This window comes from Saccostrea echinata, unplaced genomic scaffold, assembly GCF_033153115.1.
Source record: "Saccostrea echinata isolate AGI-Se365-2 ecotype Australia unplaced genomic scaffold, CSIRO_AGI_Sech_v1 ptg000028l, whole genome shotgun sequence".
Classification (NCBI taxonomy): domain Eukaryota; kingdom Metazoa; phylum Mollusca; class Bivalvia; order Ostreida; family Ostreidae; genus Saccostrea; species Saccostrea echinata.
In genome coordinates, this window is record NW_026889777.1 from 7162781 (window position 1) to 7187797 (window position 25017).

At 32.8% G+C, this 25017-nt stretch overlaps 1 protein-coding gene across 4 annotated transcripts in view; it reads left to right on the plus strand.

The window, feature by feature from the left end:
* Positions 1–5759: 5759 nt before the first annotated feature.
* LOC133194081 (integrin alpha-4-like) overlaps positions 5760–25017 on the plus strand; it is a 40801-nt gene continuing 21543 nt past the window's right edge. For 2 of the 4 annotated variants that reach the window (XM_061330036.1, XM_061330037.1), the window contains exons 1-14: positions 6333–6555; positions 9784–9911; positions 10954–11045; positions 11773–12024; positions 14468–14504; positions 16828–16908; positions 17250–17335; positions 17632–17685; positions 18525–18695; positions 20846–20951; positions 22569–22760; positions 23487–23687; positions 23877–24067; positions 24750–24902. In XM_061330036.1, coding sequence (XP_061186020.1) covers positions 6404–6555; positions 9784–9911; positions 10954–11045; positions 11773–12024; positions 14468–14504; positions 16828–16908; positions 17250–17335; positions 17632–17685; positions 18525–18695; positions 20846–20951; positions 22569–22760; positions 23487–23687; positions 23877–24067; positions 24750–24902 — 1896 coding nt within the window. In that variant the 5' untranslated portion in view covers positions 6333–6403. Of the gene's footprint in view, positions 5778–5900; positions 5909–6332; positions 6556–9783; positions 9912–10953; positions 11046–11772; positions 12025–14467; positions 14505–16827; positions 16909–17249; positions 17336–17631; positions 17686–18524; positions 18696–20845; positions 20952–22568; positions 22761–23486; positions 23688–23876; positions 24068–24749; positions 24903–25017 lie in introns of those variants that run through there. The other 2 variants (XM_061330035.1, XM_061330034.1) reach the window with 2 other exon arrangements.

A 25017-nucleotide genomic window follows, 5' to 3' on the forward strand; every position in this document is an offset into this window, starting at 1 on the left:
ATGCATGATACCAAAAATAAGATGGATGCCTGGATATGTACATGTATATATTTACTTTTGGACTTATTTTGATGGTAAATGATGCAAATATCAAATCTGTCAAACAACAGATATTTTTGACTTTCTAAGATGTTCAATTTTCTTCCTTCGCCTTAATAAGTCTATGCATTTTTTATTACTTTGTAGGACATTACTGAGAAAATTTCAATGAAAAATTAAAGTTTATGCGGCTAAACCACTTCATTTCACTTACTTGTTCATAAACAGAGATTTAATTCTTATTTTCATGATTTTTGAAAAAAAAAGTTTGTACATGTATGATCTGTCCTTAAGGTAAGATTGCAAAAACAGTGACTATAATTGGTGTTTATAAAGTATACATGAATATACTTGTAGCTATCGTATTTTATATACAGTGTAATACTTAGGAGACAATAATACAACTTGCAAAATTACTTCAATTTTTGATGATTTCTTCCGATTTCTTCTGTGCTACTCTCTAGTTAGTAGTTAGATGAAGAGTTATGTTTCTTTGATCAATGTATAATTTCCTTTGGATACTATCTTTAGTTAGTACTGCTTAGGATATTCTCATTTTCTTCTTCTTTTTTTTAATACAGATTATTTATGATATTTTTCAAATAATAATGGATAAAGGAAAGAAATGGACAAACACTGAAATGATTTCTGAACATTATAAATGCAAAACATATAAAATCGCTTGAGTTGAATTCGCATACACAATTAAAATTTCATGCTTGTTTTTAAAGAACGTTTTTGACGTGATTTTTTGGGAAAAAATTGACACAAAAATGGAAAACAAAATTCCTCAATGTATGCTCAACTTTTACATGTACGAGTATATATCGAAAATCTCATCCCGGAGATACATTTATAAACATTCCACTTACAAAAATCGTCGCCTACTTAAACATTATATCTCCTTTTCAACCCAGTTCAAGCCTCCTGAATGCCTTCAGAAGGACGTGAAAGCTGAGAGACATAAATGATTGTATCTATATGTCTCTGGTAAATTTGTTAAAAGTGGTATGTAAAAAAAAAAATAACCTAGACTGTTCAATACCTGGACTTTGCTAGTGCTCGAGTGCTCGACCTTACAGCAACAAAAAGTGTGTGTGTGTGTGTGGGGGGGGGGGGGGGATTGATACATGTAACCAGCATCTTAATGAAAATTTATACTATAGCAAAATACTATGCTCGGAAAAAAGGGTCGGGCCCCACGCCACCCCCACCCCCCTCCCTCGTTCTACGGGCCTGAATATACCTTCTCTCTTGCACAAATGATTATTTTAGGAAGGCAACTTGTTTGCTCTGTCGGAAAACATGCGAAATATAATTTGTCGTCTTATATAATTCTCATCAACTCTATAAAATGTAATTTGATTTAGGCAAAGAAATAATTCTATTTAAAAAGATCGAAACAATTACTTTTCTTTCTTGAAAGTCAGATCATATACTTGCAAAGGATGAGGTTTGAATGGAGGGAAAAAAATTAAAACGTATTATTTATAATTTTCGAGGATCTTACCGTAAATGATACAACTGTTTATGTCTATAGAAAAAAACTCTGATATACAAATAGTTTTTTTTAAATACATACATTCATTATTTATTAAATATATAACTAATTTAAGTTAAGTTGTTAGGCAGTAATAATGAATAAATCTACCAGATTATCTCATAATTTTTTTTACCAACTGAAAAATATATTGATTGACTTCATTTTTTGTGGTTTATCTCCCCACAAACAAACGTTTACTAGAACCATATCATCTCTCCATCACATTTATTAAAACCTGAAGAAAAAATATCTTTTTATATATCTTAATTCGGTCCCCTAAATTGAATTTAAATTTGAATTTACATTCATCTTGAACACATACGTACACGTGTATATAGATAACTAGAGTATAAAGTTAACCCAGAAAAGCGTGAAATTAAATTTGAACAACAGACTTTTTAAAGCATTTTTGAGCTGAACCACCGTTTGGCTCTCTGCATGCACCCGTCTAATATTCTGTTAAGATATTTTTTTTTTCGCTTTAATGAACGATCCATTAACTCTGGCGACCTTTTCTAGATTTCTATCACAGTCTGACACGGTTAAAATAATTATCCTAATATGTCGAACAAGAACTGATGTATTTTGTACATTGTAAATATATACATTTATATATGTACAGATATCACACACGCAGTTTTTATATCACATAAATATGTGAATACTGTCATCTGTATACAGTATGTAGAACTGATCAGATTTATATCCCGGGGTTATGTACATACAGACTCGCCACTTTAACAAATCAATTTTAATGTCAGTTCATGTATTTTAAAAGCAATCTAAATAGATAACAAAAATATTTACCCAGGGGAATGTGATATTCATGTTAATTTGATGAAAGGGCTCTTTTTATAATTACTTTTATCAAAATAATCAAATTCGACTCTCTCTCTCTCTCTCTCTCTTACTTTTTTAATATTTAAAGAAAATTCTCATTTGCAATCTCGGCATCTGTCAACGATTTAATCGAGCGTAAACAGAGTGTAATGGCACACACGTTATCCTTAGGATTACGATTCATTTCGCATCAGTACACAGCAGGTCGGTGATTACAGAGAGTAGGACTGTGTGTTTTGAGTTACGTGAAAAAATAGATCTATATTTGGAAGTCCATTCAAAGCTTGTCAAGGAAGAATCAGACTCCGACTCTGTTTTAAAATTCACCCACATGGAAATGAGTTCACATTTATTTACCTTTAAACTGTTACATGTATACACTAATTTGACAAAAGCTATAATTTTTAACATGTAACTAATTAATGCATGTCTCTGATATCTTTTTATCCCATGTTTACCCCTTTATCCCGTGGATATGACTCATTTGATAAATTTTTCATAATCCACAGTTGTGACGTCATGCACAGTGGTTTTTGCGTTAGCGCGATGAAGTAAAATAAAGTGGAGTCCTATATAAAACAGTGTAAAACATTGGTTGTGAAGTATTAAACATCGCCAAGGCTCGGGGATAAAAAACACACAACTCGTTGGATAAAAATCATATCCAACTACAAATCATGGGAGATCCTACATATATGTGCACCATATTACCGCATTTAGAACATTTCGATTGCTCACTACTCCCAAAACCCTTAAAATGCAATTTCATTTTATGAGGATAAAATTTTCCTGTTGTAATGAGTGAGCTTCAGTTTATAATTATACACGATCATGTAATTATCTTTTACACTTGTTTAAGGCAAAGTGGACGCAAATTAGCTGGAAAAAATCAATTAAGGAAGGCGTTTTTCCTTGAAATTTAAAAGTTTACTCCTTAAAAAGTATGTACACATGTATTTAACAACATAAACAATATCACAAAGAAGTTCCTACCTTATACATGTATATACATTTTGTACATGTACCTACCGGTATAATTTATTTTTTCTACCCCCCCCCTCCTTCTTCCAGGAACCTATCCAAGGACATAGGTGAGTTATTCTTAGCAATGTTCTTTAGATCCTTCCGATAATAAATCTTCATTTGAAAACAACGCCCATCATATTTATGTGTTTTTTTTTATTCAGTGGTTTTGTTTTCTCCATCATTTATACAGAAACATACTCAAATTGCGCTCAGTGGATATAACCATAAATAATTTTTATAATCATTTCGTATTCACGCTATGAAAAAGACGCGTGCACGATGTTTAACTTTGGATAAGATTTGAATTTCGTGTGATTTTACAATGTTTAACTGAATTAGATGTATCGTTAAAGTTACTTTTCCAGGAAAATAATTATTATAGGAGTCCCCGTTCCATACACGAAGCAAATCGATCTTTGCAACGATTTCATGAGTACATCTATCATCTAGCTAGAGACTTTAGGACGACGGATAAATAACTTTGTTTCAATAAAATTTCAGCAATATCTAAATTCAAATGTGTCTTCCTTCGGAAGCCCATTTAGGACCTACATGTAAGGCTATCAAAAAATATTTTTGAATTCGTTATTACTAATTTAATATTTTATAACAAATTTGTTGAATTCATTATAACGAATTCAAAAAATTGTTTTAACGAATTGAATTCGTTTAAACGAATTCTAAAATTTGCTATAACGAATAAAATTCGTTTACTCAAATTCAAAAATCAGGACCTATAGAAAAATATATATGAATTCGATATAACGATTTGTCGAATTCGTTTTAACGAATTCAATTCGATATAACAAATTAAAGAGTTCGTTTTAACGAATTTAATTTGTTATTACAAGATTTAGAATTCGTTGTAACGAATTTAATTTGTTAATTAATTAATTCTTAATTAAATTTTCAGAAAGACGCACATCTACAATTATTGTGATAACCCCTCCCCCCTTCCCCGGCCCCTTTATGGCCAGTGACCAGACCAGAGAGTGAACTTTTGATATAGGTGAATTTATCTAAATATCAGAATTTATGGGGGGGGGGGTTATGCATCGGAGTCTTTTTAATGATTATATATTTCACTTTTTTTAATCTGTTACAGTAAATTTTATGTCAGTTTCGAATATATCTCATTTCTTTGCCGATTAGCGCCTTAGGGTGGCGGTGTTGAATTAGGCTCGATTTTGTATTGTAAGAACAGGTACATATACATTTCACTTGTCTCTAATCAAATTTGGTGCCAATTTTTGTAATAATTTAAATTTTAATTTGTGTTAATAAATTTGCAAACTCAAGTATGTTTTAACAATCCTTGTACAATTTCTAGCTACAGCCCCCTTATCCCTGTTTCGCCGTTTTGAAATAGAGAAGATATAAAGTGATTCATTGCGGTGTGTTGTGTCTTCCCTATTGAACGAACTTTCCCCAACCTTGGTAGATAATTTATTCAAGACTGGCAGAGCTTGTCTTGCTCTTTCAAATGTACACTACAGACCGGCATATTCAAGTTGAAAGAGGAGAAAATGCATACAAGCCATCAAAATTGATGATAAAAGATGTGCGTTTCTGAAAAAAAATTAGATTGCTATCATCTCTTAATTATATTAAGAATTGATTAATATATTTTTTTTAATCAATACAATTCAGTATTGTTAGAAACATACAAAGCCTCTACGTTTATCAGTATCCATTGACAGATATTTACATATCATTTTGACCATTTGAAGTATACGTAAATACTTATCCCCCCCCCCCCCCCTACGTGCGTTAAAAAGACATTCATTGTAAATTACTATACAATTACATAACCAATTTAATTTTAGAGGGAATTAAGAGAGGTTCATCCCATTGCTCTTTTTCTATTCCATATATATATATGTTACGTTACATACATGAACTAGCGCAAAACGAATTTATAAGTAAATTCTGTGGAATCCCTGTCCCCTAAAAATAGATTTGAAATCACGGTCAAGGATTTAAAAATTCACAAAAGGAGAAGGCATAAAATCGGGGCGTTTTAAGGTTTGTTTGCTAAACTTTTACCCGGTTAGTTGGATTATTTTATCTTTAGAGTGTAGCCTGGCTTGTTTATTGAGCGCATATCATTCGGTTATGACCAGATGTAGTGTAGGATTCCATGAATTCCTGAACAGTTTTTAGGCGGAATACAAGTTTATCTATTGCACCGAACTTTGCGCTTAAAATACAAGTTAAAATAAGACTAGGCTTATCTGTTTACATTGCAGATATAATGTGTGCCTGTATAATATTTTGAAATACACGCGAGCGTCGTCAAATTCAATGAAGGTTTAATGTTTTATAAAAGGTAAGTATATTTCAGTTTCAGTTCCTATCGTGGTAATCTAAAAATAAATTGAGTGATTTCCAACATAGGTAATTGGGATAAATATATTGAGTCAACAATAGTATAGAGTGTTAAGCGGAAACCTTATCCAGGTAAATCTCTCAGGTGGGCATTTCAAGTAAGGAAGGTACGTGTGTTTGGGTTGTAAAAGAATTCTTGGGGTTGACCCCACCTTCACTTTTACTACATTATGAGTAAGATGACATGACATCACTTCAAATTTAAATGACTATTTTTTTAGGCGCAGTTTGACTTCCATTGTTAAAAAAAATACCCCACTGTTTAATCAGGTCAAGTTTAAACATTTTAGTGCATTATACGGTCTTGAAAAAAAAAAACAAACAAACAAAACACACACACAGATAATTCACTGCTGCGTCAAATGTTTCCAATGTTTAACAAAAGTCCACAGTTTGTACAAGTTTGCATTTCGTGTACCAAAACCAACAGCGATCAATATATTAAGACATTTTTAAGACAGAAAGAAACCGGAAATTCTACTTTCGGTTTCATCATACTTCGCCACATTGTTCGTGAGTCATTATACATGAAGTGTGTGTTCCTTTACAGCTACAGATAAAGGCGTGATGTTGAGAAGAGAAATATGTCTGCTGCTTCTTTTATTTCCTGTGATTTCTGGATTTAATGTCGGAATCAAGGGAGCCAAGATTTTGACCGGAAATCGAGGGTCTATGCTGGGCTACTCGCTCGATTTTGCCACCAGAGGCAACGATGTATGGTATGTTGCATAAACAAGATTCAGATTTCCTTATTTTGACGTTAAGCAATCCTATGTGAAGGACTTCCTTTTTAGTTCTCAGTACTTGCTTCTCCTATAACATTCCTAACCTTTTTCTACTTGCACCCCCCAATGCCTGTCGGTGGTTGTGAAGTAGGCCTACTTTCAGATTTCTCTACTTATTAAATATTTTGAAAAAGATTCTCTATACAATCATTCTTATTTTTTTGTTCAATTCAAGTAGTTTTAGTTTTTTGTGGTGGTGGTGGTGGTGGGGGGGGGGGGGGGGGGGGGGGGGGCACAACCAAACCTTTTTCAGTTGGGGTGGGGCACTAATTTCCTTGACAAGCAAAAATTGAAAAAAGGATTATCAGACATTATTATTGAGGGGCAGCAGCCGCCTGGCCACATGCATCCATAAAGTAGCTTAATTTTTCTATAGTATACCATATATCGATGAATTATGGGGGAGGGAGGCAGCTAGACCCTCTATTCCTATACCATAAGATATTCCTATACCATATCTGTACTACAGCCATGATAATACAGCTAGGACTCGATTAAAAGTTTCAAGATGTTTACATATTTTATTTTTCGTTATTGTGATAGTTGAATTTAATGTAGGGCTGGTAAAATTTGGAAAGGGATAGTAATTCTAACTCATCCACCAGCCTTAAAGGGGCATGATCGAGCTACAGAAGTGAACAGGTTCTCACACCACTTAATTTTGTGGACTGGGGCAGGGACCATAAAATTGAGAAAATAGCGACCTTTTTGGGAATTCTGGGATAATCTGTACATTAAAATTTTTACATGTTCGGTTTTCTGGTGCTTGTTTTCAATAAACACCAGTGTTTTGGAGAATAGCGTAGTATTAATTTAAGCAAGTTTATTTATTATATATCACTATAATTATGTTCTTTAATTTTGGATGAAAATCTATTTGGGAAAATTAATGCATGCTATTGGAAAGAAGTTACCTTTGATCATGTTGATTGAATTTTGAATGGGGCCTTTGAATGGCCTCAAAGAGAATCGAGAGCCATGATAAACCTTAGCATGCATAGGCATTAATTGTGACCAGTAGATCTCTTTTTCACTTCTGATCAAGATATTATGAAATGGGTCAAGCGTGTATATTTACAAATCATGTATGTTATGTAATGTGTGCATGAACTTGCATATAACTAGGAAACAATTTCCACAGTCGTCATAAATTAATAAGAAAGTTGAAATTATTATGTTTCCAATTGAAGGACGTACAGTTATACATGTACTTAACATGCTTAAGGAGAGATTCTTTTCATAAGAACACTTATTTCTTATATTTAGAAATCAATGAAATTTTCACAGAATCAAGAAGACAATATCACTAAGTGATGGTATCAGTTAGATTAAATTTGACTGTTTTATATTAGAGGCAAGGTCAGGTCAAGGTCAGTACCTTTTCCCGGGAATAAAAAATTACTGTTGCCATGCATTCATGCGATGCCTACTTCTATTTCAATAAATTAAATGTTTTTCTTTTTGCATAAAGAGATATTACCATATAGGGTCTATAAGATGATATTACCAAATTGACATAAATAATTTAACTAAAATGGATATTGGATAATCCAAATTTTCTCTATTTTTCTTAAAATTTTAAGATATTTTGGTTATTTTTATATGCTTCCTATATTTAAATTTTTCTTATTTTCACATATGGTAAAGTTGTCATATAAACTTAAGATACAAAATGATATAAGAACAAAAAGTTTTGACCATTTACCATGTTTACTAAGAGAGAAAAAAAACTTTTTACGGATTTTTGGCTCAAATCTGAACTTAGATTGGAAGCTTTTAAAAGCTAACATAATTGTAGTTTGTTTGGAAAATCATATTTATTTGATATATTTTAAAACTTTAGTCCCTTATTATTAATTTAACTTACATTTAAAAATTTTCTCTAAGTCTTTGATTGTGTAAAAATTATAACTAAATTCATTGTTCTATAATTATTTTGAGAGGCAGAAAAGAAGATATTTTCATACGCCGCCATTCCGCCAAAAATATAGCCCCTGCTAGATTTCAAACTCAGTTTACCATTTCTATTTAAAGTTGTACAGTTGTGATGAGGAAAGAAAAATATGATCTTTTAAATCTCTTACATCTAAATATATAAAACATATACGCAAATATTCTTTGAATATTTCATCTAGTCAGAAACCAGACAAGAATCCCTCTTTAATGAAAGCTTAAATGCAGGTGAAATTAACATACTATAATGGGCAAATATTCATAGAAATTAATAACAAAATGTTTATAATCTATTGCTCATAACTGGACAATTCAACAAAATCTCCTGGTTTTCTAAATTTTCAAGTTAGATATTTTAAAAGTAAGCATGGTTATAGTTCCATTGCTTAACATTTGTCAGAAAAAACTCTAGAAGATCTTGATTAATGTCTCATCAAACATGTATACACGTATGATATCATGGGCATAGGCTAGCACTAATATCATTTTACAGTGTACTTGGATTACATTTGTAAATTATCTGATCATGTGTCATGTGTATACTGCATGTACAAGGATATATTAAAGTGATGTTTATATTAGTTGTACAATGTGAAACCACCCTCCTGCAAGCACTAGCTAGAGGTTAATCCTTTAATTAGCAGCTGTTTTATTTAGCACATTTGGTGATTTGTATTGAATTCTAAATCTGAAGACTGTAGATTTAAGTCACAATATGGCCACCCCTTTAGGCCTCAGTTAATTGGTTATACTAATCCAATAATAAAGAATTCTTACTATCATTTTATGGAAGTCATATTGCTAGTGCTGAGTGATCATGCTATCCTTTTCCTATTTAGAATATAAATGTATATCACAGGTCACAAAACCCAACCACAATACACCAGGAGTGTCATGTATTTTTAAAGACATCTTTATTTTTTCAACATATTATACAGTCAAACCTTGTTATCTCAAACTCTGTGAGACCAAGAAAAAACTTCGAGATATCCAAGGGTTCGAGATATTCTTAAAAAATAAGAGGTTGGCACTTCCAAATCACTTTGATATATCCATGGTATTCGAGATATCGGTGTTCGATATACATGTACCAAAGTTTAACTGTATATTGAAGATTATGTAATAGTTTTGATCAAGAAAATTTTTGATTTTACTGTGTTTTTTGCATGATTTTGGCTGATTGAATATTGAGTGAATATCTTTGAACAGGTTATTGGTCGGTTCACCGAAGGCAAATGATTCAAAGGCCATGCCAACAGGAAGCATGTACTTCTGTAAACCAGCAGGTCTGAGAAGTCTGGGAGACTGCAGCCAGATCGATGTTACACGCTTTGCTCGTATGTACCCTACATTGCGTCTCACAAATTTAACTTGATCATGAGATTACAGTGTTTTCCCTAAGAACCGGCTACCGGCCAAATTGACCACTTCTGTTGATAAAAAATGCTGCTTAGGAATCAAAATTTTAAAACAAAACTGTTATAAGGTCCACAGAGATTTTATTATATTTTATTTATAAGAAATGAGAGAGTACAATATGGATAATTTTGAAGAATTTGATAAAATGCCATTTAGAAATCAAAATTTTCTTCATAAACCTCAACCCATAGCCCTTTATAATTGAAATGATCTTTTACCCTTTTTCAAATAAAGGGAAAACACAGATTAGAGAGAGTGAGGGAGGGAGAGAAAGCAAGCACTATGGATATGAAACATTAGAGAGAGAGAGTGAGTGGGGGAGGGAGAGAAAGAGAGCACTATGGATATGAAACATGAGAGAGAGAGAGAGAGAGCACTATGGATATGAAACATTAGAGAGAGAGAGAGGGGAAGGGAGGGAGGGAGAGAAAGAGAGCACTATGGATATGAAACATTAGAGAGAGAGAGAGAGAGAGAGAGAGAGAGAGAGAGAGAGAGAGAGAGAGAGAGAGAGAGAGAGAGAGAGAGAGAGAGAGAGAGAGAGAGCACTATGGATATGAAACATTAGAGAGAGAGAGAGTGAGGGAGGGAGGGAGAGAAAGAGAACACTATGGATATGAAACATTAGAGAGAGAGAGAGTGAGGGAGGGAGAGAAAGAGAGCACTATGGATATGAAACATTAGAGAGAGAGAGAGTGAGGGAGGGAGAGAAAGAGAGCACTATGGATATGAAACATTAGAGAGAGAGAGCGTGAGGGAGGGAGAGAAAGAGAGCACTATGGATATGAAACATGAGAGAGAGAGAGAGAGAGAGAGAGAGCAATATGGATATGAAGCACTTGGGAGTAAACAGGAGGATGAGGAACCTTATGTAACAATGCTATCTCCTTATGAGAAATTTTATATTTGATAAACTGTATAAAATTATAATATTGAAGGCCTCATGTTCTTTTACTACAGCTGTCAGTCCAGGAGCGGGGTTCACGGAACATCGCACGGAGATGTGGTTGGGTTCATCTGTAGATGTTGGGATGGATGCAAATGCAGTAACGGTAATTAAACATGATATAACTGCACTTTCTAAACGTGCTAAAGAAAGTTTGGGTATATTGTTGTAACCCTGGTCTGTCAATTCATCCATCCTTCTGTCACAATTTTTTTCTTCCTCAAACTCCTCTTTTATTATAAACAGTAACAAATGAATCTTTTTGAATATGATAGGTGGTATCCTGTAGAAGTGCAATAAAGTTTTGGACTTTTATATTTTACCTTGGAGGCCAAACAGGGGTCAGAAAATGTTTTTTCTACGAAAAACCTGGTTCCCAGAACTCCTCTTACATTTTACACAGTAACCTAATCATCTTTTGGTAGATGATTGCTGGTGTCCTTTAGATGTAAAATAAGGTTCCAGAATTTTTATTTTCACCCTGGGGGTCAAATGGGGGTAGAAAAAAAGTTGTTTTTTTCCAAAAAGCTCCCCAGCTGATTCCCAGAACTCCTCTTACAGTTTATGCAAAAGCCAAGTCATCTTTTGAAAGATGATTACTGATGTCCTGTAGATGTATATTAAAATTACATTTTGTGTGAATTTATAGTGTTATTGTGGCTTATTTCCTGATTACATTTAGAGGCAAACACCTGGTATAACTGTCTTATGACAGCATTAATTTCTTTTTATATCTGATCAGTTTATTAATGAAATATTCAGAGAAGTGTACATGTACCTGTATCAGTCATGATAATTATAGTTACAGTTTCTCACCTTTGACACATTTTTAGTTTTGTGGCCCACGTTGGATGAGAGATTCCTCAGATAGTAATGTTCGTGCAATGAATGGACTGTGCTATGAAGTGCCATTTGGATTTTTAGAGGGCGATAGTTCAGGACTTGTAAATCCCAATGTATTATATGGATTGTACAATTCCGCTCCCTCGGACCAATTTACAACAGCAGATCAAACAAAGTTTAATCAGACTTTAAAATATGGTGTATCAGCATCAGGCCTCTCCATTAAGTACCATAAAGAAGAAGTAAGCATTAAAGTTCTATGACTATCTGAAATGTACGCAGCTAGGTTAAGGACGCCCATGAAATATACGCCTTAGTATATTCAGAGAAAATGAATACAATTTTAATATTTTCTTAACAGCATTACTTTTGATGAATGTGAACTATGGTGTTTGCACTTGTATATATCGGGTCTCGGCCGAGTTCAGCCAAAGCGACATCGCTTACATCAGCTGTTTGTCACGAAACAGGTTTAAAATTAGAACATACATGTACCACTACAAAGATCGTAAAAGTTCAACGATATACGGGTATCTTTCCGCTATAAAATTTATTCTGTTTTGTTTGAGACAAATTCTTTAACATGAAAAGTGCTGGGAGCAACTTCCTCATGCTCGGGAATTGTGTAAAATTTAGCCATCTTTCTATAAACTCCAGACAAAGATGTAATATGCACTGGAATAATGTTACCTTAAGGAACATATAAACAATGAACAACCAGCTCCCAGCACTTTTCAGAATAGTAGGAATAATAGCTACACGTATTCAAAAATTCAGAATTTATAGTGAAGCGGATATCGTTGAACTTCTGATATTTTCGAGGGGCTGGACCCCTCATTCTAGCACGTTACTGTACAAATGTCGTCCCTACGGCTTTATATAAAGTTTACATATTATCAATTTGTTTGGCAATAAAATGTGGATTAATATATTTTAGAATATGTCTTTATTTTGATCCAAATAAGTTTGTTTCGTATTTATTTTTATTTCTACAAACTATGATAAAAGCTTGATCCACGCCTCAAGTACAGAGAAACTGCGTGTCAAACTAAGAAATGACGTCATATCATTAAGTACAGCGAGATCAAGCTGGCTTTCATTCTACATACTCACAGTGCTATCTTGGCAAGATAAGTTGCACATCCATTTATCTTTATAATATTTATGAAAAACAGAAGTATTTTAGACTGTTTTAAAAAGAACATATAATATTTATTCATCAAGATTCATATGAATTGTTTTACCGTGACATCATAATAGCTTTCCCGAACCTCTGTATAGGCTGATGTAGATATGGGAGTCCTTAACCTAGCTGCGTAGAAAGAAAGGTTATGGTAAAGGCATAGATTCGCTCTTATTAGTTTACCTGAGCCGAAGGCTCAATTTATGAGCTTTTCTGATAGAAATTTGTCCATTGTCTGTTGTTGGCATTGTCATTAGCATAAACTTTTAACATTTTCATCTTCTTCTCCAGAACTACTGTGCCAATTTCAACCAAGCAGCACAGGGTATCCTTGGGTAAAGGGAATTCAAGTTTGTTGAAATGAAGGGCCACATCCTCCTCCAAGGGGAGATAATTAAGAAATAGTGAAAATTGGGTAGGGTACATAATGTAAAAATTTTCTCCAGAACCACTGGGCCAGAAAAAAAAACTTTTGTGGGATAGTATAGATTCAAGTTTGTACAAATCATAACCCCCAGGGGTAGGATGGGGCCACTATAAGCGATCAAAGTTTTACATAGGAATACAGTGTAGATAGGAAAAATCTTGAAAATTCTTCTTCTCAAGACCAGGACATGATTAGTCATATTTGTATAGAAGCATCCTCAGGTAGTATAGATTCAATTTTGTACAAATCATAACACCTGAGGGTAGGATGGGACCACTTTGGGTGATCAAAACTTTTGCAGAGGAATACATAGAAAAAAATCTTGAAAATTCTTATCATGAATAGCAAAGTCACGATTAATCATATTTGTATGGAAGAATCCTCAGGTTGTTTAGATTCAATTTTGTTCAAATCATGACCCTAAGGGGTAGGGTGGGGCCACTATGGGCAAACAAAATTTTATATAGGAATGCATAGAAAAAATCTTAAAATTCTTCCTATCAAGAACAACAAAGTCATGTTTTGTCATATATTTGTATGGAAACATCCTCAGGTATAATGTAGATTCCAGTTTGTTCAAATCATGACCCCTGAGGATAGGGTGGGGCTATGATTGGTGATCAAATTTTAAATAGAAATATTTAGGAAAAATCTTCTTCTAGGGAGCAGCAAAGGCATGATTAGTCATATTTCTATTGAAGCATCCTCAGATTCAAGTTTGTTCAAATCATGACACCTGGGGTAGGGCTGAGGGTAGGGTGGAGCCACAATATATTATCTTAATTTTACATTGGAGTATATAGTGGAAAAATCTGATGTAGAACAGAAGGGTGTTAGTTACTCAGGTGAGCATTGTGGCCCATGGGCCTGTAGTTTAGGGATTATAATCAAAACAAATTGATCTTTTGTACACAACAGCTTAAAATTAATTTAATAATTGGATGTTCAGAAACTTTAAACATTTTGTAGGAAAAGAAAATTATCCAGTGTTCATAATCATGGTAACATTAGACTGTTTTTATGGTAAATCACATGAGACTTTGCTAAATTCAATGTTTTTTTTTGTCAATTTCAGGTGCTAGTTGGATCTCCAGGTTTAAATGAATTTGCAGGTAAAGAAATTAAAATTTCACTGAACTGTAAAAGAATGATATACATGTAAGAAGAATATAATTCTTTACACTCACTGGTACAAATTATAAGAGCTATGTTAGAAATTGAAAGGGGAACATACAGAAATGTGAACCTAAAAATGCTCATATGTTTTATCCAATGGATTGCACTTGTTGGATAAATTGTTCATTTAACACATTCTGTATTGCTACCAGGGATGGGGTAATCATAATCGAGTAATCGTAATCGATTGTAATGATTACTTTTTTTAAAGTAATCGACAGTAATCTGTAATCGAAGAGATTTTCGATTTCTTGTAATCGTAATTTAATCGATTACAGCTAAAATTTTCAATGTAACTATAATTACTTTTTCGATTACTTTCGATTATTTTATACATAAATGGATGTTATTTTGGAAAATTATTTCCAGTCAGTCACACATATGTATCCCACCTAGTGTAAAGTTTGGATTTCCTAGCTTTTATTATCATAAGTCTAATAATGTTCTCAATAAAATTTGCATTATAGACCTACTGGTCTAGTATTAAATAATTCAGAAGTGTATTTCAACCATTTATTAACAAAATATACAGATTTTTCGTGTGCATTTTACATTTGACCCACTGTCCTCTTGCTGCATGTCCTTTTTCATATTTCAGATGTTGAAAAAAACTTTGTCTTGTAATAGAAAATTATAAATAGCAAAAACAGATTTAAGTGCTGTATTAAATATAAATAATTTGGTAAATAGGTAAATATTTGGTAAATAAACTACATTGTTCTCGAAAAAAGAAGATGGAAATACTTCTTCATATCTGAAAATGTTTAATCAACTTCAAACTTGTGTTTTATAGTAACTTTAAAATTTGCAAAACCATTCTCATGTTTTCATTCAAAATTGTAAGGTTGCTTTTATATCAATGAAAGGTTATAAGTGTCTGTAAGAGAGGGAGTAAGTGTCACTGGGTTTGCTTATCTTGGCTAATTAATCAACTGAGACATCCCTGATTTGCAGATAATGAGGTGTAAACTGTGAACTACCTGGTGTTTAACCTTCATTCCATTGAAGACAAACAATATTATTAAAACAATTAATAGCTCTCAAAACACTTATTTCAATACAGAATGAAATTGTGCTATTAGTTTAATTACTTAAAGACACATTCAATTTACATGTTTATTACTAAGAGTTCTAATTTACTTATTTTTTTTTTTAAATACACGTACAGGAATGTTTAATGTGTACTGTCAACATACGGGCAGCCCAAATACTTCTAATGAAGTAATTCACAATAAAATATTAAATAATATTTGCAACAAGTCAATAAATATGGAGGTTCAGATCCAAGGTTGAAAGGAATAATTAATTCCTTGGCATATTTCATTGTAGGAATCATGTCTCCACTTTCCCTGGTAGAGAATCCCTCATTTGGGCATTTAGTGAGAATGTTAGCCAGAATAAAACCTTATAAGAATCTGCACTGAAACTGCAGGAACACATTCAAACTTCAGTATATAACATCAACATTTACCATTTAAATACATGTACTGCTTTGATATTTGAAGGGATAAAAACTTGGAAGTAATCGATTATTAATCGATTACATTTTCCAAAGTAATCGATTACAATCGATTACAGGACAAAAATGAGTGTAATCGATTAATAATCAATTACACAAATTCCTCTTAGCAATCGATTATTAATCGATTACATTTTTGAGTAATCGTGCCCATCCCTGATTGCTACACTTGGTGATGTCATATAGAAACAAGTGATTACAATTACATTTGTTTATATGGAAGTGTGAGGTAGAAATCATTGTGATTTAAGTGATAAAGTCAATTAAATGGAAAAAAAAATGCTTTCAAAATATGCACTATTTCTAGCAGTGAAATGTTAATTGTTTATGTTTTTATGCAGCATAATGCAACTGACCATTCTCACTGGAAAATGAAAGGAGGATAAAAATAACTGTATAAGAAGGTTGAACATGTAACAAAAATAAATCTTCCTTGTTTTGTAATTAATTTTTATCTAGTGTATGCATCCTTCCCCTCAGCCCAAGATATGCTCAGAGATGAAAACAAAAATCTCACTGAAAAAAGATCTTATCCAATTGTAAAATTGGAGATCTTATATTTATCATATCAAACTTTTGCTGGAACAGGAATAAATCCAAAAAAATCCAAAAAAAGTCTTGATTTTATATAATTTAAATAATCAAATGAACTTAAGTAATAGTCTTTATGTGAAGGTTCAATGTATGCTTTATTTTAATGAATTCATTAATTTAAAACATAATAACTCTGCTGAAAACAGGTGGCGTTGTCAATGTTAAGGGAGCAACCACCACTGTAAAGGCTGAAGAAACGACAGAAGCCAGACAGGGACAGATGTACGGTAGGTAAAAAATAGAAAAAAATGTACAGTCCTTGAAACTAAGCCCTGTCCCCCGTGGCCTGAAACCTGAACCCAGGGGACATCAGTGTCATAGTTTTGGTTGAAGGCTAGCTGCTTGTTATATTTAGGTTGGCTAAATGTCCATGAATAAAGTACTACATGTACCCATATTTTATATTTATTATTTTAATTGCTCTACATATTATGTATGTTTGCTCAGTGTTACTGACGCAACTCGATTCTTGCAATTATTCTGCAGTCTTCAACATATTAGAAACTCAAGAAATTGAACTGAAATCTGTGTTTTTCTTTTCACAACTTGCAGAGGTTGTTTTTTGCAGGTTATGCGATTGGTGTTGGCAGGTTCTATGATGTAGTCACGTATTACTTTGCCTTTGGTGGACCAAGGGATGGTGGCTCAGGCAAGGTAAATCACTCTTCCCCACAGTTATTTCCCCTTCAAGCCTGAAGTTTATGTATTGCACTATTACTATGCAAGTGCACTGTTACTAGTATGAACTGTTTTCAAAAATTAATATGTTTTTTTTTTTTGACATATAGACTAAATATTGAAGTTATCAGCCCCCATCTCCTCCAACATTTACAACATTGAATATGTGGAAAATTGACTATTATAAGAAGAGAGCTGGCTTTTTACCACATTAACCCATTCCAAGCAAAAATAAAGTATTTTATGACTGAAACATTTTTTTTTCATTGTAGGTAGTGATAAAGGGCACAGATTATACAGTGAAGGAAACATTGGTCGGAAAAGAGGTGAGGTCAAGTTAAGGTTTCAAAAATATTCAGGACCACTGGTTATAAAAAGATGAGCTACAAAAATACACAGAAACTATGCTTGTAAAAATTCCAACTATGCCTGTAAAAATTATTAAGCCTTAATGCATCATATGCATGGATACTTGAAAGAGTAAGGTTCACTTTATGCATAAAATGGCCCTGTAGATATACCAATTTATTGACTAATACCCCGTGTACCATTTTCAACATTCTTATAAAGTAGACACTTAGTGTTTTCAGTTTATACAACAGAATTTCCTTTGAAGAGTCCAGGCATTGAAAAACAGGTTGTGTGAAATTGCAATGTTATTGAATTTCGCAGAAAACAGGTGTTTTTGAGAACCTTCAGCAAAGAATTAAAATATGAGCACACCCCTCGATCCAAAAATTAAAATATGTTTTATAATTTTCATTAACAGTTCTTTTACAATATATTTACACATTTTGGATCGGAGGTTGTGCTGTATATGAAATATTGAAAAATGGCAGCATAATTTGGCTATTTTTGAAGAAATATTCAGGATATGTGAATAATGACGCAATTCATGACGTCATAATGCATTGACTAGAAAGAAAATTACGTCATTTTCAGTAGATATTCATTCACCAAGTGCTCAAGTATTATTCATTGCCTTGTTGACTAAAACTATACAGTTTTCAATTTTCAGAAATTCACAGGGCCAAAAAAGGCCCTAAGTGGCTCTTGCTCTTTATTTCAAATGTGTAGATACAGCTGAAGACTTATATAACAGATCAGAAAAGTTTTTGACATGGAAGCGAAGCAGACACTATTTTTTTTGGTTAAATTTTTGCAGCCTGGGAGTTATTTTGGGTCAGTGTTGTGTGTTGTACCTGGACAGAACAATGCTCCAGATCATCTACTGGTAGGAGCCCCAATGTACAGTAACATGAAGACGTACACCAACTACTATAATAGCAACCAGGAACAAGGGCGAGTGTATGTCTACGGAAAAAGTCAAACTACTGTAAGTCCACAGAAAAATTCAAACTAATGTAAGTCTACAGTAAAAATCAAACTAATGTAAGTCTACAGAAAAAGTCAAACTAATGTAAGTCTACAAAAATAGTCAAACTACTGTTAGTCTACAGAAATAGTCAAACCAATGTAAGTCTACAGTAAAAGTCAAACTAATGTAAGTCTACAGAAAAAGTCAAACTAATGTAAGTCTACAGAAAAAGATTAACTAATGTAAGTCTATAGAAAAAGTCAAACTAATGTAAGTCTACAGAAAAAGTCAAACTACTGTAAGTCTACAGAAAAAGTCAAACTAATGTAAGTCTATAGAAAAAGTCAAACTAATGTAAGTCTATAGAAAAAGTCAAACTAATGTAAATCTACAGAAAAAGTCAAACTAATGTAAGTCTATAGAAAAAGTCAAACTAATGTAAGTCTATAGAAAAAGTCAAACTAATGTAAGTCTATAGAAAAAGTCAAACTAATGTAAGTCTACAGAAAAAGTCAAACTAATGTAAGTCTACAGAAAAAGTCAAACTAATGTAAATCTACAGAAAAAGTCAAACTAATGTAAGTCTACAGAAAAAGTCAAACTAATGTAATTCTACAGAAAAAGTCAAACTAATGTAAATCTACAGAAAAAGTCAAACTAATGTAAGTCTACAGAAAAAGTCAAACTAATGTAAGTCTACAGAAAAAGTCAAACTAATGTAAGTCTACAGAAAAAAAGTCAAAGTAATGTAAGTCTACAGAAAAAAGTCAAACTAATGTAAGTCTACAGTAAAAGTCAAACTAATGTAAATCTACAGAAAATGTCAAACTACTGTAAGTCTACAGAAATAGTCAAACAAATGTAAGTCTACAGAAATAGTCAAACTAATGTAAGTCTACAGAAATAGTCAAACTAATGTAAGTATACAGAAAAAGTTAATCTACTGTAAGTCTACAGAAATAGTCAAACTACTGTAAGTCTACAGAAATAGTCAAACTAATGTAAGTCTACAGAAAAAAAGTCAAACTAATGTAAGTTTACAGAAAAAGTCAATCTACTGTAAGTCTACAGAAATAGTCAAACTACTGTAAGTCTACAGAAATAGTCAAACTACTGTAAGTCTACAGAAATAATCAAACTAATGTAAGTCTACAGAAAAAGTCAAACTAATGTAAGTCTACAGAAAAAGTCAAACTAATGTAAGTCTACAGAAATAGTCAAACTAATGTAAGTCTACAGAAATAGTCAAACTAATGTAAGTCTACAGAAAAAGTCAATCTACTGTAAGTTTACAGGAAAAAATCGAACTAATGTACATCAAAGGTGAAAAACCAAATTAATGTACCTCAACATGAAAAATCAAACTAACCCAAATATACAGGAAAAATTCAATCTATTGAAAGTCCTGATAAGAGTCAAAGTAATGAAACTGTACAGTAAAAGTCAAACTGATATAAGTGTACAGTAAAAGTCAAACTGATATAAGTGTACAGTAAAAGTCAAACTGATTAAGTGTACAGTAAAAGTCAAACTGATATAAGTGTACAGTAAAAGTCAAACTGATATAAGTGTACAGTAAAAGTCAAACTGATATAAGTGTACAGTAAAAGTCAAACTGATGTAAGTGTACAGTAAAAGTCAAACTGATATAAGTGTACAGTAAAAGTCAAACTGATGTAAGTGTACAGTAAAAGTCAAACTGATATAAGTTTACAGTAAAAGTCAAACTGATATAAGTGTACAGTAAAAGTCAAACTGATATAAGTGTACAGTAAAAGTCAAACTGATGTAAGTGTACAGTAAAAGTCAAACTGATATAAGTGTACAGTAAAAGTCAAAGTAATGTAAGTTTATTTTCAAATTATTAAATGAGGTCTTTGAAGATTGGCCCTTTTGATTTTAACTTTACAAGTGTTGTAATACTTCAATATACATAACACTTTATGGCATATGTACATCAGAAAAAAGTGATAAAAAACTATACATAAATGACCTGTGAATTGAATGGACAAAACTGGCTTTGAACATTATCTATTTTTCCATGCTTAGGAACCACTTTGAAGCCAAGATGATAATCATTACAATTAAGAGCAGTGCTATTTTTAGGTCACCTGAGAAACTCATGATACTCAGATGACCATCAAGACAGTCTCTTTCTTTCAATTTAGGACAAATTAGAAGTGAAACAGACACTAGAAGGGTCCAAAGCCAGAGGTGCCAGATTTGGTTTCGCCATGGCCAACCTTAACGATTTCAACAAGGATGGCTATAATGGTAAGTCTAAATTATGAATAGATCAAAATAACTATGGTGCAGACCCAGTAAAGCCCCAAAAGATAAATGTGGATGATATTTAATTTGAATTCCCCCCCCCACCCCTTAAAAAAATTCAGATAGAATGAAAACTGCAAAAATTTACTTGAGGTGTGTAAAACATCAATGGATATCATTACCAGCTTCATGAAAATGGAGATTTTGCAGCTTAAAGTGTTCTCTTACAATTTTACTTCTGGGTTGTACTGTGTTTCACAACCAATTTCAGAATACCAAATAATATTTTTTTTTCCGATATCCTGCAGTTGAATTTCTGAGTTATATTTAGCCTGCAAGATTTGAGAAAAGTACTTCTTTAAAGACAGACATTAAGTGGATACACTTAGAAAGTTTATCCTCTACTTTAAAATAAAATATTTTAAAGAGGAGATACTTGATTGTTTTAAAAATATACCGGTACTTCATTTAAAACTTAACAAGGCATGTACTTATACTGGTAACTTGAATAATGGTATATCCTTCCTGTTTCCCATTTTTTCACATTATGAGAATTAATGTTGTAGTATCATATTTTCTCCCATTGACTACATGTATTTTACATTATCTTCATCTCCTCAATTCTAAAATATTTTACAATGTTGTGTGGGTCAAGTGGCGGGGAAGGAGAGTTTATCAAAGTAAACCTTGACTGTGAAATCTCTGTTTCTCATCTGCATGTATAACCATTGTAAAACATTGTACTGCAGGATTGTAGATTCTTAGGCCTTTGCCATTTTTACTGAGAAATGAATCAACCTTAATTAATACATGTAGCTTCAATTAAAAATTGCTTTGTATGTCAACTTTGAAAGTACTAGAAGTACAGAGAGTCAGGCTCATTTACAGAGTAGTGAATTAACAAAGACCTTTGTACATGAAACATATGTTGTCATAACATATATTATAACAAGAAGAATATAAATAATATAACACTAAATAGGATATTTTTTTGACATATAATATAAATTTAAAAATGTCAAAAAATTGATATAAAATTTAATTGGAATTTAACTATGTCAACAATTTATCAAATTATCGTTTTGGGGTCTTATGCAACTTGTAGTTCCATGTAAAGAAATATTGATACTGCAAGGTCAAACATTTGCACACAGATGAGGTCTAGATGGGGCTGAGTTTTGCAGCAAGGTGTACATCAAGTGCTCCCCTCGTTAGTGTTGATAAAACAACCTATATTTATAGATTGTGATGTAAAAAGGAGGGATGAACCCTTTTCACTATATTAATCAATTTTAAGTCAACTGAGGAACATGGGTGAATAACATTACCATTAATGTTAATTTGTCTAGAAAAATCCTCAGCTTACCTTACTTTGATTTTGTTTTGTCTCAGAAGTGGATTCGAGCAGGCACTACATTTCTAGGCGTAAATTTAATTTGGGTGTGAAGAGTAAGCCTATTTTGTTGAACACCGTGACAAAAGCTAGCTAATGCTCATTGAGCAATATGAGCCCAGCTAAAAATCATTAATTTTAATATTCTTTGCCTGATTGTGAGATAGAGTTGTCTACCTTTGTAACTGGATTATTAACCCTGGTAACATCTTTTTGTTTGTCTGTAGATGTAGTTATTGGCGCCCCCTTTGAGAGTGAGGGACAAGGAGCAGTGTACGTGTATATGGGGTACAAGAGGGGATTTTACTTGACACAGACAATTACTGCCGCAAGTGTGGCCCCCTCTGGTACAACACTTTCCACCTTTGGCAGCTCATTTACTCAGCACCCAGCAGATTTTAACGGCGATGACCATGCAGGTATGTGAATATGTCTGAGGATAATCTGAACATAATGGCTGTGTTACTGGGTATTCAGTTACAGGTACTTGCATGTATTTCAGCTTTTTTTCACAGCTTTTTTTTCAGCTGCATTTGTAACTTTGCTATATTTCACAGCTGATATAATAATTACACTGATATTAAAATTAAAATAGATATTGTTAAATATGACAAGATAAACTTATGGAGTAATCAATGACATGGCTTAGAGAATGACCTTGAGTGAAGTTTGTAGAGTAAATTTCAATTTGTTGGTTAATGAATGCAAATTTGAATGTTTGGTGTGCTAGCTCATGCTAGCTGGGCTCAATTGAATTTCTGTTCAAGTTTATAATTTTTTTTTACATACTTAAAAACTATGCTTCTCAAACACTGGCCTTTCTGCCCAAAATGGCAGATGAAATGTTTAGTTGAATGAACAGTCGGCATGACATTTTTGCCTTTATGACATTTTTGCTTTATGACTGTTAATGGGGGATAACTCTCTTTAGTGATATATTTTTCTCTTAACAGAGTTATCATTCTTAATTATTTCAAGAGCTCTTTCTAGGATATTTTGAAAAGAAAAGCTCTAGTATCCATAGAATTTTTTTTTCAATTTCTTTTTTAAACTTTTAAATATATAAGCCTGCAAAATAATAAAAGTTGAACATATTCAAGTACATGAATTAGAAATTTTCAGACTTTTATTTTGTGATATTTCAGATTTAGCTGTTGGTGCTTACAATTCAGACATGACCTTTATCCTGTATACCAATCGTCCAATCACAATGATAGTGGACACTAAGACGAACCTCACACTACCTGTTGGAGGGGGAAAGGCTACAATTATACCTCAAAACACTGAGGGATTCACACTTAATGTGTGCTTTGATTACGAAGGAAATAATATCCCCTCTGATGTGTGTAAGTTATTGTATACATTTATATATATACATGTATGTATCAATGTAATGATGAATCAAAGTTAAGGGTATATGAAGATGGCGGGAACATAAGCAGTAGAAACAGCATGAAAAAAATCATGTCTGGCTTAGTCAGTATAACGTAAGAAGTAACCAAAATTTATACTATGATTAAGTTTCTGTATTTCAGTGGTGACTTTTACGGTAACGGCAGACACAGCCTTTAGGACCAGCAGTGGTTCCAATGTGGACCGAGTCTGCTTCAAACAGTCAGAAACAACTTGTGTAGAAAAAATGACAGGGAGTTTCACGATATTCAAGGCTCCTGCAGAGCTGACCTGTCCAAAGTCTCCGTTACAAGTCCTCATTAAAGATGACTGGGTAAGGTTGTATTCTAACCTTAAAGTCTCCATTACAAGTCCTCATTAAAGATGACTTTCTTACTTTAATGTCTACGTTACAAGTCCTCATCAAAGATGACTGAGTAAGGCTGTATTCTTACCTTAAAGTCTCCATTACAAGTCCTCATTAAAGATGACTTTCTTAATTTAATGTCTACGTTACAAGTCCTCATCAAAGATGACTGAGTAAGGCTGTATTCTTACCTTAAAGTCTCCATTACAAGTCCTCATTAAAGATGACTTTCTTACTTTAATGTCTACATTACAAGTCCTCATCAAAGATGACTGAGTAAGGCTGTATTCTTACCTTAAAGTCTCTGTTACAAGTCTTTATCAAAGATGACTCGGTAAAGTGGTAACTAAATAAGGCTTGCTACACAAGTAGAATGCAAGAAGTTTCATATTCTAAGCATCAGGTCCTGATTTTGATGATAGCCATTGTTCCGATAAAAAAAAAATGCGATTCTCATCAAACCATCTCTCTTTCTATAGTTTTGGTATGATTTCAGAAAATTTGGAGCCTGAGCAGATTTCACATCTGTATATATCTATCAAATTGCCATTATATAAATCCTTTACAGTGTTGTATTATACTGTTGACCATTAAGGCCCTTGGGCCTCTGTATATATAATAAATTACGTCATGTAATTTTGTTATATAGAACAAGATGAGAGGTTTGTTTGTTCCCGTGGTTTTTGATGTGGAGTTCACCGTCTCCACAAGTGGAAGCACTGAGTGCACTGTAGGATGCCCTGTCGTTAATAAGTTTGATCCGAATAATGACGACCCATTCGCCAAGACTCGCAAATATTCAGTAAGTGATTTATCACAAGTGTGATAATATTCATTCAGTGGAATGTGCATTGTTTATTTCTGTGTCGATTTTAAAAACCCAGATAATTGCATTTTTATGTCTGTAAATTTGATGC